This window comes from Acanthisitta chloris, unplaced genomic scaffold (genome assembly GCF_000695815.1).
Source record: "Acanthisitta chloris isolate BGI_N310 unplaced genomic scaffold, ASM69581v1 scaffold14765, whole genome shotgun sequence".
Taxonomy (NCBI): Eukaryota; Metazoa; Chordata; class Aves; order Passeriformes; family Acanthisittidae; genus Acanthisitta; species Acanthisitta chloris.
The window spans coordinates 40,837-56,327 of record NW_008672224.1 but is presented as its reverse complement, the minus strand read 5'-3'; the positions used below and the strand labels follow the sequence as shown (position 1 = coordinate 56,327).

General features: G+C 38.9%; 1 protein-coding gene across 1 annotated transcript in view; it reads left to right on the top strand.

The window, feature by feature from the left end:
* The window catches only part of LOC103801998 (complement C4-like), a 47,127-nt gene that overhangs the window by 24,429 nt on the left and 7,207 nt on the right, over nucleotides 1–15,491 (top strand). Inside the window, exons 21-35 of the mRNA XM_009074436.1 lie at nucleotides 771–980; nucleotides 2,259–2,310; nucleotides 2,876–2,956; nucleotides 3,995–4,198; nucleotides 5,653–5,728; nucleotides 6,221–6,377; nucleotides 7,842–7,937; nucleotides 8,244–8,412; nucleotides 9,695–9,861; nucleotides 10,296–10,454; nucleotides 11,064–11,123; nucleotides 11,591–11,684; nucleotides 12,404–12,572; nucleotides 13,795–13,882; nucleotides 14,459–14,533. Coding sequence (XP_009072684.1) covers nucleotides 771–980; nucleotides 2,259–2,310; nucleotides 2,876–2,956; nucleotides 3,995–4,198; nucleotides 5,653–5,728; nucleotides 6,221–6,377; nucleotides 7,842–7,937; nucleotides 8,244–8,412; nucleotides 9,695–9,861; nucleotides 10,296–10,454; nucleotides 11,064–11,123; nucleotides 11,591–11,684; nucleotides 12,404–12,572; nucleotides 13,795–13,882; nucleotides 14,459–14,533 — 1,857 coding nt within the window. The remainder of the gene's footprint in view (nucleotides 1–770; nucleotides 981–2,258; nucleotides 2,311–2,875; nucleotides 2,957–3,994; nucleotides 4,199–5,652; nucleotides 5,729–6,220; nucleotides 6,378–7,841; nucleotides 7,938–8,243; nucleotides 8,413–9,694; nucleotides 9,862–10,295; nucleotides 10,455–11,063; nucleotides 11,124–11,590; nucleotides 11,685–12,403; nucleotides 12,573–13,794; nucleotides 13,883–14,458; nucleotides 14,534–15,491) is intronic.

Genomic DNA, 15,491 nt, shown 5'->3' with positions numbered 1-15,491 from the left:
TGTGCATACAATGCAAAGCCATTTCTTGTCTGCATGTGACTCCTATGCAGTTCTGCATATGGCCATAATTGTCACCGGGCTTAGGGCCTCCATCATCCTAAAATTGATGTTCTTTTTTTCATTTCTTCCATCTCTCAGCCAGCTCTGTTTGAGTAGCATCTCCTGAACTGTGCTGAATGGTGTAACACTGGGATGTATAAAAATGTGTAATCCTTCTTACTTCTCTGTGCTTCAGGCATAGGCAAGAACTATATTGCTAATTCAGTGTAATGAAGAAATCCTAGCTGATTTACCTTCACAGCCCTAGTCATTATAGATGAATGTTAACAGACCATAGGGTCATAGAACAATTTATGTTGGAAGAGACTTCTGGAGACCTCTGTCTAACCTGATGCTCAGAGAAGGTCCAGTTAGAGCAGGTTGTTCATGGCCTTGTCCAGTCAGATCCTGAATACTTCCAAAGAGGGAGACTATTTAGACAAACCATGACAGCTTTGGAACACTTCTTGATGGAAAGGTTTTTCCATTTTTTAAATGCAAACCCATAAATGTAGGGGAGCAAAGTGAAAAACACTTTCTATCTTGCAAAATGTCTGTATTGCTCCTTCCTTTTGAAGCAAAAGCTATTCTCCTGTTTCACTTGTTTCTCATTTCCCATTCTTATGTGGATGTGGTGGAGCTGGAGTATTTTTCCTGTGCAGTGATGCACCAAGCCAGTGATGCACCAAGCCAGTGATGCACCAAGCCTGAGCGTTCCCTTGTCCCCACAGGTTACAGTGGCGATGGATGCAGTGAATGGGCTGTGCACTGCAGAGGTGGACAAGGCTGTGCAGCTGTCACTGGTGGCTAAGGGGAACTCTGCAACACCAGCCTACTTCTCAGCTGTCCCTCTGACTGTGGGAGAAATTCCAATTACTATTACTGCTTTTGATAAGGTTTCTGGGCATGGTGATAGCATTAAGAAGAATCTCAATGTTGTGGTAGGTATAACTAGCTGAGAGCAGACACTTCACAGATATATGTTACTCCTCAAATATCATGTTCACTATGTGTAGAGCTCTTGTGAAGGGAGTGAAATTGTACAAACACAAGACTGGAAGCAATCTCAGGAAACCTGTTACTCAGCAAGGACTGAGTTATAGCATGAGGAAGAAATTTAACCCTCTGTGTGTAGTGTCTATGGAAAGGATTGTTCTCTATGGCAAAAAAGCATCCTCCTATCCATGACATAGCAACTTCCTTCAGGCAGCCAGTGCCCATCTCTTAATCTTTAAATCTCATCTGCTTCATCAACATGTATGAACATTCTTTTTCCCTTATTTCCAAGACTGAAGATGATCCATTTAGCTGTATTTTCAGAAGGAAAAAGTATTTATGACTTTGCTAGTCATAATATTAAATGCTATTTTATTCCTTCTAGTTAATGGATCTTCAGTCTTAACAATTCCACAGGTAAAACACATATAGGCAAACAAAGATGCTGTATTGCTTATTTAATATCTTAGTTCTTTTTTAAAATGATAAAAAGGAGGAACCTTTTAGAAAATATAACCTTTCAAGAGCCAACACAGTCATTACAGCACCCAAGTCATCCACTGAGGGCTGTTTTTCACCCACACAAAAAGTGCAAAATACGAATCCTTGCATCATTAATGTCTGGGGATAGTCATGTAAGTAATGATAAGGCATGGGACACTGGGAATCTGCTGTTGTTATAGAATGTAACTTTTTTAGAGACAGATGCAGTGTCAGAGTTCAATGTTAGACCAGAACACTACAAGTATCTGTAAAAACAGGTTTATTAAAACTGAAACTGTAGGAAGAGGGATGTGTGGAAATCAGAAGGAAAAGAAGTTTAAGTTTTACCAGCAAGATGTACTTAGATCTTGGTGGATTCATAGATGAAAGGTTTATAAATGTGAGTCCTATTGTGAAGTTGACTTGCACAACTAACGAAGCTGAGAATAAATTTTGAAGTTTAACTTTTTTGTGTGTTAGTTTGGGTTAAAGGAATTTCATCCAAGGAAATATTTCAATAGTAACACAAAAAGTCAGTAGAATTTATTAGTATTTCAGCTGGGAGACTGAAATTCTGATTTGAAGCTTGAGTTTTACCCTAAGAGAAATCTCACTCCGAAATAACTTATTTGTGCCACCTGCTGGTCTAATGCCAGGGTGGAGCTTGTGGGTTTCATGCAGATAAATTTCAGGTGTGACTACTTGCAAGCATTTTGACTTTTCTTTCCTCAATTGTGCAGGCTGAAGGAGTTTTACAGAGAGAAGAGGAGACCATTTGCATTAACAGTGACTGTAAGTTACACAAAAGAGTTAGATACAGATGAGGTTTGGGGTAGGAACAGAGGGTGTAAAGCCTGGTGTGAATATCTGATGGATGCAGTGAAATATTTCCTAATGTATAAATGTTGTTTTGATTAACCAGAATTTGTCACAATTCACTTCATCCATAGCAAAAAAACTCAGGAAAGATAAATCATTAAATTCTGGATGTATAGAATTGATTTATTTTACTTTTGTGCTTCAAAGTAGCACTCTGTAAATATTAAGTAGGCATCTATTTCATTTACTAATGGGTTTTAAAAGGTATTAAAACCAAGCCTTTTTTCAAGCCTGAAGTGTTGCTAAAGATTGAAAATTAAATCAGTAAAACATTGCTAAAGATTGAAGTATAAATCAATTTAAGAAAGGTAAGTATATTTCTTTTCATAAATTTTCATTAAATGTGTCTGATAATATTTCTGTTATAACTGCTGTCAGCTGTGAGATATTTAAGGAAAAATATGTTCTAAAATTACATTCTATGTTTTTTGTGTTTAAAACCTCTGGATGTAGATCACTATATATTATTTATTTACAGTAAAGTCCCATACAGTGGACCTGAAGAGACCATCAAATATGGTACCAGGTTCTGATAGTCACGTGTTCATTAGCCTGAAAGGTAAATGTAATTTTTTGTGAACAACTTCTCCTTAGGTAACAAGAGACATGTCCCTTTGTGCTGCTCATTCCTGAATGTCCAGTCTCCATTCCCTTCTAATTTTTCTGCTGTGACTCAAATGGTCTGTGCTACATGACTAGGTCAAAAAACAAAAGAGCCCCAAAGTTGATCCTGTAACTTTTCCTCTTTCTAATTATTCTTTCTTATGTGTAATGGATGTATAACTTTATGTAGTCCATCCTTCCTCACTGCCCAGACTAACATTATGGGAAGGACAGAGGTGAAGGGAATAGCTCACTTTCTCTACTAACTCCACACTGCTTATAGGTCTGTAGAAATCTGTGTTAGCCTTCAGAAATAAGTATGCCAGACTGATGCATAAGTGCTGTCAAGTTTTGTTTTTCTAAAGAGAAGATATGTACAACATATATTCATTTAATCAAATAATCGTATGCATATATACACCTGTGCATATGTATTTTAAAAACACCTACTAGCAAGTACTTTTCTTAGTGGAAATTTTTTTCCAGAAAATGTAAAATAATGCATTTGTGATACAAAGGGTGTTGGCTTCCATTTCAAATCCCTGTTCTGAAGGATGGGGATGTTTGAATTCATAAAATAAGAAAATTGCAGAGAGGAAAAAAATACACAAAATATCTGACATGATTAATGCACAATCTTTTTTTTTACCTTTGTGGGAAGGTCAGGTCTGGTTTGGCAAGATTTTTCCAGCCTAAACCTGATACACCAGTCTTTTCCCCTTTCCTAGTTTCCCTGCTTCCAGTAGACTCGAGACTCTTTCTCCTTCATGCTCCTTCACTATGCCAACCTCCTTTCTCCAGCTTTCCCAGGGCCTGGCACCTCATTCTTGCTCTTCTCCAGCTTTGCAAAGTCTTAAGTAGCTAAAAGGTGTTTCACAGTGAGGAGTGTCAGGCTATGCTGGGATGTCAACCTATAGTTAGTATCACCTTTCCTCACATTACACCAACCAGCTTTAAATACAACATGTACTATGGCTTGTGTTTTTTACAACAGGGAATGTTATGGAGGAGTCTATTGAAAATTGTCTCAGTCTCACTGGAGTTGAAAAACTTATTCAAGTGCCCACAGGCTGTGCAGAGCAAACAATGGTGAAAATGGCCCCTGCAGTCTACGCTATTGAGTACTTGGCTGCCAGTGAGCAGTGGGTGAACTTTAGTCCTGAACGGAAGGCAGAAGCCATTAGTATGATTGAAAAAGGTATGCAGAAAAAAAATCCCCCAGAGCCCAATGGATGGGATCTTTGTTACCCTTTTGCCCTGCACACTGACTGTTGCTGAAGGAGTGACCAGTGTCTTAACACAGCCACATGGCAATGCCTCTGACATGAGAAACAGAACTTGTGAGGAGGACTCAGGAGACCAATTGCCAACATCTGACATGGGACAATATTGACATTCACAGTCCACTCTTCCTCTTGCTTAATTTAGAAGTAGAAAGTAAAATCTGAGTGTATCAATATCAGCTCTTCTCAGAGTAAAGCAATAGCAAAACCCAGTTGTTCAATTCCTCCTAATGTAGGTGTTCAAAATCGATCAGACAAATCTTGTCCTAAAAATGTTTTTTTTCTCCCCATGGATCACAGACACATCCATTAGGATGGCCAGGTGGTATGTAGACATCTCTGTTGGTAGCTGTCAAGAGAAGTATCACAAAAGGAACTCCTGATGGTAATGATGATACCAATGTGCTCTCTTCCACACCCCTGTACTCATCATTACATGAGCTAGAATGACTCCAGCAGCCTTGGACCAACGCAGGGAGGGAGTTTCCTTAAGGAGAGGATGCCTACAAGGCTGCTTATTGAAGGGCCCACTCCATGATGTGATCCAAAGCTGGTGTTGAGTGTACAGCAAAGCCAGGACCACAGTATGTGGAAGTGTTCTAGCTCACAGGCACTAACATAAAGCCTGAGAGTTATCAGTATTGCAGTAGGTACAGCTGATCTTTAGAACTGTAACAGTGTGCATATGGCATAAAGCAATATAATACACCTGTCTTTGTGATCTTCAGATGTGACACACATTTCATCAGTGAAAAACAAGTGTGTAAATAGAGATTAAAAGCTTGCTAGCAGTTGCTACAAGGAGGTCTTTGCCTATTAGTGATATGAGATCCTGCTGATGAGTATTTGGTACTACTCCCATAATATGATTTTATTGATTCTTATTGAAGTTCATCAGTGTATAAAACGAGTTGTGTGGCTATGACAGTCTTTGTCAAGGCAATAGCAGCCAAGATCAGAGGCCACGACTCATAATTTCTGTGTCTGACCCAATAGATTATGTTTTTTATATATTTTTGATTGAATGCACCATAAAGTCAACAGCTGGAAAAGTTGTCAGTAATGGGAAATAAGTTTCCAAAGATCCACTACACAGAAAATGCTTTGTAACCATAGATATCTTCAGGTTTGGGGTTATTGTCATGGTTCAGTTAGGTCAAACAAGACAGATGGTGTTCTAAGCCTAGTACTTTTTCTGTGTCAAAGGTCTGCTAACCCAGTCACTTCCTCCTTAATACAGTGGTGAACACTCCATGTACTCTTCCACTAGTGAATACAGAACATGTCCATGTTAATACAAATGTTATATGAAAATGCCCAAGAAATATGGGTATTCTCTGAACAGTTATGTGCTCTCCTATTCATGCAGGTTATACTAGACTCCTTGAATTTCAGAAGGCAGATGGCTCCTATGGAGCATTTAAAAGAACTCCCAGTAGTGTATGGTAAGTGATTTATTTTTTTTTTTGTTTGGTAAGGTGGTGGAGAACTCCCAGTAGTGTATGGTAAGTGATTTTTTTTTGTTGTTTGGTAAGGTGGGGTTTTTTTTGTTTGGCTTTGATTTTCGTTTTGTTTGTTTATTTCCAAGTTGCCTCTTTTATCATTTGATGCATTAGAAGTGTTTGTTTTGGGGGAATGAATTTTCAAAATCTGGTGGATATGGTGTTGTCTATATACTTTTGTCATGAATAGTCAGCCATTAAAGTCTCTGAGCATGCTTAGTCCTTGACAGAGATTTATACTGATCCACTGCTTACTTCACATTTGCCCCAGAGTAGAAATATACATATTCATGTTGAATAATTATTCACTAGTTGCCAGTGAGTGCACAGTGTTGAATATGAGTCTGTGTACCAAATTAGTATGTTTATTTTCCTGTTAATACAGTCTTCTCTAACTATACACCAGTAAAATCTGGAAAATTTTCTTTTGTGCAGGTTAACTGCATTCATTGTTAAAGTACTCACAAGGAGCAGTGAATACATCGATGTCCAAGACAGTCACATACGCAACTCAATTTCCTATTTGGTTAATCAACAGCAGGCAGATGGTTCATTTCATGACCACCACCCCGTGTTGGACAGGATGATGCAGGTAGGTCATCCATATTTAGAAGAATCTGTTGCACATTTCAGGCTGCTAGGGATTGAAAGGCATATTGAGTTGCTAAGTAACAAGAATAAATCTGTAATGTAAGAAGTACAAAATCTGTAATGTAGAATTAATTTATTAAAAGGTTTGTTATGTCAGAGATGTATAGGTAGCACTTCATCACCTTTACCTTTTTGTCGAATCTTAGACCACTTTTGCAGCTGAATTATGTCTATAGAGCACTTAGAAAATTAATCCTGAGGTCCTTGTGTTTGGTAAAAATGTATGCCTTTTATTGCCAAAAGCAATAGAGCCATAGAATCGTAATTTAGTTTTTATGGGACATCCAGAGGTTGTCTAGTCCAAACCCTGCTCAGAACAGCTCTAGTTAGATCAGATTGCATGGGACCATGCCCAACTGAGTCTTGAGTACCTCCCAGTCTCTCTGGCTAACCAGTTTCAGTATCTGTCCATTCCCATGGTGAAAAAAATTGTTAATACCTAATCAGAATTTCTGGTTGCATATGTCACACATCCCCTATAAGTGTCCAGAAACACAAAATCATTATGCTGCCCATGACTCTAGCATATGAAAAAAATGTGCATTTTCCAAAACTCATTGAAATTGCAGATAGATTTGTAGTGATTGTATATGAAAAAACATGTATTAATATTATTAATGATCTGTGTCAAATAACTAGTGAGGCTTTTACTCTCAAAGTCAGTTTCACACATCAGGCAACACTGTTGGGGAAAAACAAACAAACAAAAGCAGCTCAAGAACTGACCAAAGATTTGGGGTTTTTTTCTGTCATGTTCATGCTGAGATACTTCTCTTCAATTTTACATGTACTTCATGAGATTTCAGGAAAAAAAAAAAACTAATGAGGGCACTCTGTTTACTTTATCAAGAAGAGGAATAAGAAATTATCTAGTTTTGATATATAAATAGCTTTATAGGAGAAGGATTCTGTGTGTTAAGTAGAGGGCTCTTTACTCTATAAAGTGTAACAGAGGAATTAAAAAAACTCCCACCCCGTTAGTGCTTGGAAATTTTACTCTATAAAGTGTAACAGAGGAATTTAAAAAACTCCCACCCCATTAGTGCTTGGAAATGGAAGGTGTGGGTATTCCGAGGAGAAATTGCAGACTATTTTACTGAAAGTTAAATATTAACTTATAGTAATTAATTAAGTTCTATATCAATATTAATTATTTGCTTAGCAGCTGAAGGACGTGGTGGGCTCCTAATCTCTTACATTGCTTAATGCAAACTGGCTGCCACCACAGAAGACATACTTTAGGCAGACACATACTACTGAGAAAAATTAAAGGCTAAAGCTACATGGTCTGTGATCAGGTGGTTTGCCAAGAAGGTCCTTGACTTCATGAAAAGTGATTTTATAAATTTTATCATAAGCATATACATGTACACTTAACATTTCCTTTTCATGTTTCATCTTTCAGGGTGGCATTGGGTCAGCAGAAGAGGATTTGGCTTTGACAGCCTTTGTAACTATAGCATTGCAGAAGACTCTAGAGGTCTACAAGTCATTTGATGTGGTAGGAAGCCTGACTCTTTAAGTCTGAAGGCTATTGCACAATGTCCACCCTACTGTCTTAGAGTAATGCAAATGAGGAATTTAAAGTCTGTTTACATCTCTGGTGGACTAGAAAAGATACTGTGGCCTAATGTACAACATGGTGTTTCAAGCTACACACTCCATCATCAATGGCTTTAATCACTAAGCAAAAGTTAGTTTCAAAAATGGCTACAGTGAAGTATTCTAATGTCCTAGTACTCTCACCAGCAGTAAGAGTTGGTAGGACCCAGTGATCTTTTCAGATGGATCCATTCTGTTTTCACAGGTACAAGTGATTAGACGAGCAGTGGCTTACATGAAAAATCAATTTTCAGGGACTACTGACTGCTATTCTACAGCCATCACTGCTTATGCTCTGACACTTGTGCAGTCTGATAGCGAAGAAGCCCAGTTTGTGAAAGAAAAACTAAGGGGCTGTTCTGTTTTTGATACAGGTACTAGTAAATATTCTTGAAAATTCCTTTAGAAAGTACTTTTCTTATTTTAAACACTCTGAGCATACTTACATGAACAAAATAAATTCAAGTAAATGAAGAATATTTAATTTTATAGAAGCATGTATGTATATGTGTAATGTATTATTTCAATTACATAAAAGAATATTTCAATGTTAAAATTTTAATATGTAATTTGTATAATTAGTATAACTATAAAGTGACAACTTAACATAGCAAAGTTAGGACAATGATCTTCTCTGATACTGAAATTGGAACAAAATCATAGAATCATTGAATTTTAGGGGTTGGAACAGACCTAATATATCAGCTAGCCCCACCCCCCTGCCATGGGCAGGGACACCTCCCCACTAGACCAGGATGCTCAAGGCCTCATCCAGCCTGGCTTTGAACACTGTCAGGTTTGGGGCATCCACTACTTCCCTGGGCAACCTGTTCCAGTGTCTTACCACCCTCACAGTAAAAAACTTTTCCTTAATATCTAGCTTAAATTTCTCCTCCTTCAATTTGAATCTGCTATTCCTTGTCCTATCACTGCAGTTCCTAACATCATGGTAAATAGTCATTTACAGTTTCTACTTCCCTTGTTGCCTACCAATGTTTCCACACTCCTAAAGCGTATTAAAAATAAATAAAATTTTAAAATGTCCAAGCCAACTGAGAAAAAAGAAATTTCAGATGGGAATATAAATATAGGAGTAGTCCAGACTGGATTTGTAATCAAGAAGGAAGGTGTCTCTTCTAGCCCACTCACTTTCAAAGCCCCCTGCCTGTTCTGAGTGCTTTGTTCTAGCTCCACATGGATGTCACTCTTACACCCACAGTGTGTGGCTGTGGTGACTGCTGAGTTAGTTGGCACTGCCATCCTATTAATTTCCCCCAGTATATTTGGTAAATACATTATGGTTCAGTATCCACAGTTTAAGCATAAGGAATATGGTTCTCATTAATCAAGAATTGGATTTATGGGCATAATTAATTCTATTATTTCATGGGGACCCCCAGACACAATCCTACCACTCCATCAGATGGACATTGTTGTACAATGGGAACATTACACTGTGATGGTTAGATAGGTCAGAATTGAAAATTCTGGGTTTCCTTTTATTTTCGCTTTCCAACCGATTTGTTGCTCTCACAACAGCATCAGTGTCTTGTGTTTCCTCAGTGGTATGACATGAAATATCTACTGTGTAGAACAATAGTAATTTTTTAGCAGATGTCTTTATCAAGGGGTTTCAAGACTGAGTTGTTCTTGCAGCAAAGCAGCAGCGCTACTGGGGAAACGGCAACGATGCAATCTCGGTGGAAACCACTGCCTATGCACTGCTTCAAACATTGCTTCTGAAAGACATGGAGTACACAAGGCCTATTGCTACGTGGCTGACAGAAAGAAGGAACTATGGTGGAGGGTACTGCTCCACACAGGTGCCTGACCACCAGTTCGGGGGAGTTTCAAGGGGAGGGAAGACAACAGAAGCCTCATGAAGACTTTTTCATTTAGACTTGGAAGCGTAGTAGCAGTTAATCCTCAACTTCTTTAGTGTATGAAGAACTAAAGATTTTGGGTCAGTAGCAAACAGTGGGCCAAAGTAAAATGGTTAAAGGTCTGCAAAGAAGATTCTTTGTCTTCATGAAGACTTAAGATAATCTAAGGTCAGAACTCCAGTGTCTTTATGATTTTAGTGCTAAAAGAAGATGCTGTGAAATGAAATAAATAGTCTAAGCATATAGGAACAAGCAGATACAGCAGCAAAAAGCATAAAACTGAATAGTTCAAGGTGACTAATAATGTAATCTTAGATGTTATTGAAATAACCTACCATAATTGTTAGGGTTTTTTGCATTTCTTTCTCACCTAGGACACAGTGGTGGCCTTAGAAGCTCTGTCAGCATATAGCATACAGACACTGAACACTGCTTCCACCAACCTGACTGTTAAACTGGAAACACCTGGAAGACAGAAAGACTACACCATTTTTCTGACTGATGCTGGTGAAGGAATTCAGAAGAAGATAGAGGTACACAACAATCCATTATTTCAAACCTTTTTTTCCTCAAACAGGAGAAAGTGGGTCATCTGACCTAGGTTTTGCATGTTAAACAACTATAATGTAGCTGGTTTATATTATCATTCAGTAATTTAATCTGTGAAACAACAGAATCTTTTTAAAGAAAAAAATATCTATCAGGTGCTTAACAGCACACTTTATAGGTGCTCTCCTGCCTCTTCAAGGACTTTGGTGACATGAATCTCCTCCAATAGTGAAGAGCAGCCAGGAGCCCAAGTCTTGCTAGGGAATGAGAAAGAAGGGGAATATTTTGATCTTCAGTGTTCTGGGAACTGTGAAAATGTCAAATCTAGGCTAGAGAGGAGAGAGTGAAGTTGGTAAAATACATTTACTGGGCCCTAAAACAGCAGAGTTAGATGCACCAACTCAACATATTTAAAATCTTATGAGACTTGAGGTCTCATAACTCCTTTCATGGCTAAAAGATTTCCTTACCATAGTTTGTAGGGATAAAGACATAGATGAGCATCATAAAGGTGTGGAAGACCATAAAGATGACAGGAAAACAACAGACCAAATGCTGAGCACAGACTAAATATCTTTTTTTTTTCCTTGTAGTTTGAACTTGGGAGAAAACTTGAAGTATCTGTACATGGCACAGGAAACGGGACAATGAGTGTAAGCTGTAAATTCAAAATCCAGAATACAACTGGGCTTCTTTCAATCCCTTTTTGAAAATGGAGTGAAAAATTACTCGCCATGGCTTCAACCTTTGTGTTCCTAATTCCAGATTTCTAACATCTGGGGCCTAAAGCCTTCCCTGATGCATGGTCATTTTTTTCTGTCTTTAGCTTGATTAAATCCATGAAATGTCAATACTGATATAAATGGCTGGAGTTTCAAAGATGCCTTTGTGGTTGGGAATGGCAAGCTATCTCAAAGGAGTCCCACAGCATTTGTGAATTGCACATGTAACATCTTATACCCATGACAGTACTCTGTGACCAATCTGTTCATCTGGGAGAGTGGTCTTTCTCTCCACACTCCCATGTCCCATCAGCATTTGTTATAGCCCTGGATGAGGAAATCCCTTGTCATATTTAAATAAGACTTTTAATGGCCAGCTCTTTGTTTGCTCATCTTAGGTATTAAAATTGTACTGGTCTCCTGAGCTGATGAACAACACATGCAATGATTTGATTTTGATGGTGGAAGTGGAAGGGAGCATTAAGTACTCTGGTGAGTGAGAAGGGAAGTGTTTGGGTCTCAAAGGTGACAAGTTTGGCCAGCTCCCAATGATATTTAATAGCTATCCAGCTTTGGAAAGTAGGAGCAAAAAAATGAAATGGGGAAAGATAGAAGCCCCTGAACCCTGCCCAGCTAGTTTAATTCAGCTTATTACTGTTTTTAAATAATATAATAACTGTCTGAATGACTGTAGGGGCAGCAGGTACCTAATAGTTACACAGGTACTTTTAGAAACTCTTCTTGAGGAATGGAAGGTAAACTCCCTTCATAGAGGGGGAAAGCCCAGCCCAGTTCCCTGGCTAATAAAGGACCTACCATGCGGCCTTAAAAATCTTTGAGGCAGATCTGTCATAGGCTTTTCATATGAGCAAGAATGTGTTTTCTACCCTCTGAAATGTGTATTCATCATCCTCTCTGCCTATGCCTGCATTTTTTCCTTCTGTTGGAATATCTAACTTTCGGTGGGAGAGATTGTCCTATACACGTTTATGCATAGCCTAAACCCCATTCTTATCTAGATCTGTTGGTTATTCTTACTATAATTATCCCTATCTAACTCTGAATGAATTGTAAACACTGACATGATGTACAGCAAACCTTTACAAAACCCACAGTAATGGCATGACTGCCCACTGGTATTTATCATTACAACAAAATTAGCAGGTCCTTGGGAAAATCTGTGTATGGCTGATCATGTCTCTCACCTCCAGAACCTGAATACTCTTATGAAGCCTATGATTATGATGACTTGACTGCTGCAGGAAATAGCACGTTTGAGCCCCAGTCTGATATAGAGTGGTTTGATATCCACAGCAGAAGAAAAAGAGATGCGATCACTCCCAGTAAAACACAACCTCTCCGTTACAAGGTCTGTGTCAGGTAGGTCTGCAAGATCAGCTCTTCACTTGTTTGTAATTCTTCTTGGTCACATTCTTCATATCCAAAAGCTCAGCATCCAACCTTGTGATCTTCTGTGAGTCTGCATGCACTGTGAGTCTGTGTCCTCTCTCCCATGGCAGGAGAGAAGGTTTCCACACAATGTATGAGGTTTTACACAGTTTACATAGACTTCATATGTCCCACTCTAGGGAGACTCTAAAGCACTTGGCAAACTAATAATTTGAAAGAAGTCTTTTATTAAAGAAAGTAGATACAACTGGAAAACAGTAGTAACACATTTACAGAGGTTCATTGCTTTCTGGAGAGATGCTGTTACTTCCCTTGTGGACACACTCTGGCCTCATAAAAAAAGAAAAAATGTCTACTAGTATTTGGGGAGGAGAGTAGGCAGATGGGATATCCTATTGTGACAATGAAGAAGTAGGCAAGGGCAGAGGTAGTAGGAGAGAAATCCTCCCATGCAGAATAACTCTGAAACACTTGCCTTTTCTCCTGTTCGCAGTTTGACATGGGTCTCAGAAGCACAAAGTGATGGCTATCCTGAGTTCCCCTTCTAGAGAGGTACAGGGTGGCAGATGCAGGTCTTGTTCCCCAGTAGAATTTTTCCACTGCCTTTTTGTAAACCTCAGAGACAGTGGTTTTTATCCCCTCTCCCAGACAGTGGCATAAACAATGGCAGAGGGAACTGGAGTTACCCCAATTGTCAAGTTTTACTCTCCCACATTGAACATATATTCAGTGAATTGTGTACTGGCCATCATTTTCCTTATAATTGCTATGTGACTACCAGACCCACTGTTCTGCAGGACACTGCTGAGTGTTAGGGAGAGGCTTAAACAATAGAGAAACAGACACTTCGTCAGTGCTGTTTACCTCCCTATCTTCAACAGTGTTTTTAAGGTGGGCTGAACTGTCCTTTGCTGGTGATTGTTTCTGCCTATCAGCTACAAAGAAAGCCTATATGAAAAGCTCAGGCAAGACACCTGGGTTTTGGATGACCATTTGGGTAGCTTGGGTGATCAATTTTGCCTCATGACTCTCAACGAAGTAGGCAGCTAATTTTCAAATTAAAATCTACTTAGGAAAGTTAGATGAAGCAGAATGTTTTGTTTCACCATGAGCAAGCCTGAAGAGCCAAACTCTTGAAATCCAGCTGTCTGTTCAGTGTAGATGTTCACTGCTGATGGTCTCCCTTATAAAGGTCCACAGGTTTCAAAGCACCGAAGATGTCCCTGGTTGATCTCACTCTGCTGAGTGGCTTGGAGCCTGACACAACGGACCTTGACCAGGTTAGAAACACCTTTTTAGCCCTTTTAGAAAATTTGCCTTTCAAAGCCTTTCCAAAAAGAATGGAAAACAGATTTTGGATAGATAGACAGATTTTCATTATTCTCGTTCCAATAAAATATTTGCTGGATATATACAAAAAATACAAATCTTGTAGTGAACAGAGTTCAGCCTTCTTAGACCCTTGTAACAGAAATTAGGGAGAGGCTCAGCAAGGCACTTAAATATGTGCCTGTCCTTAACACATTGCTGTTCCCACTGGCACTGCTATCCTGTGACACACTAGGGCAGCACATCTTGTGCTTGCAGAGGAGAAGGCAAGTACATCTTTTAGAGGTGGTTGATGGCAGAACACATTGAAAATTTGGCTCTACAGGGGTTTGGGTTCTGGAGCCTGCTTGACTGATGGAGGTTTGCCCAGGTTCATGCTCACAGGGACTGTCTCCTTTAGAGAGGAAGAAAGAGGGCACAATAAAACAAACAGATGAACAAAGCAAACCAGAATATAGAGGGTGGTAGCAAAGGTATTCCTGTTGTGTCAGGGGTTTGGTCTGATTTGTTTCTTTATTTTCACGCAGTTGGTGATGTCTTCAGACCAGTACATTCAGCACTATGAGTACAAGAGAGGAAAGGTTTTGCTGTACTTCGGTGAGGTAAGCAAATCCAATGATTTTCTAATCCCTGCCATTTCAGATAGCATTTTTTTTAAAGCTAATAATTATATTTTTCATACTCCATTACTTTTCTGTACTTTTTGTCATATGCTATTACTGAACATCTCAATTGAAAGAACAGAGAAGGGGAAGAAGAGAAACATACCTTCATCTTCCACATTTCTATGTTCCAGGAGACATAGTCCATGTTCAATATTTGGCCTTTGTCCCCCCAAAAAAGAGATATCCTCTCCCTCTTTGGCCCAGATAGATGCTTTCCATCCACAATTAACAAAGTGTTAACTGGTGGACCTGTAAATTCCACATGGACACCTTGCATGTCAAGATCAAAATTAATACAGTGACAAACAAAAGTAAACATCAAGACCCCTAGTTTCTCTGTACATTTCCCAATATTTTGGATATTGGCTCCACCCTACACTCACTTGAGTTGTTTCACCTTTACGGCCAAAGCAGGAGATCCCTGCAGAATGCACACACAGGACAATGATTATTTATTTTTTAACAAATATAAGATAATAGACAAATGAAAAAATGTAAATGTTATTGCTGCTATGACTGTCCTTGACAATTTGTGTATTAAACACACGTCAAAATCTGTCCCTGACCTTAGTGGCTTACTAAAGAAAGTGTATATGGTGGGGGACACTGGTACAGGAGAATGTTTTACACCCATTACTCCTGTGCATGGTGGCTGCAAAAGCTGAAAAGTAACCCCCAAAGTAGCAATGATGTGAGTCCAGATCAGACAGCTGCAGGCAGAGAAGACCTGCACACATCTTATAAAACTACTTTTATCCGTTTTAGCTCATCCACGAAATCTCCCAATAAAATAATTGAAGGAAAAGCCTTCTTCAAGTTGAGGGTACAAGTATCAGTATTAACTCACCTATGCCATCAGAAATGAGTGCTCTTGTAGCAATTATCACAGGCATAA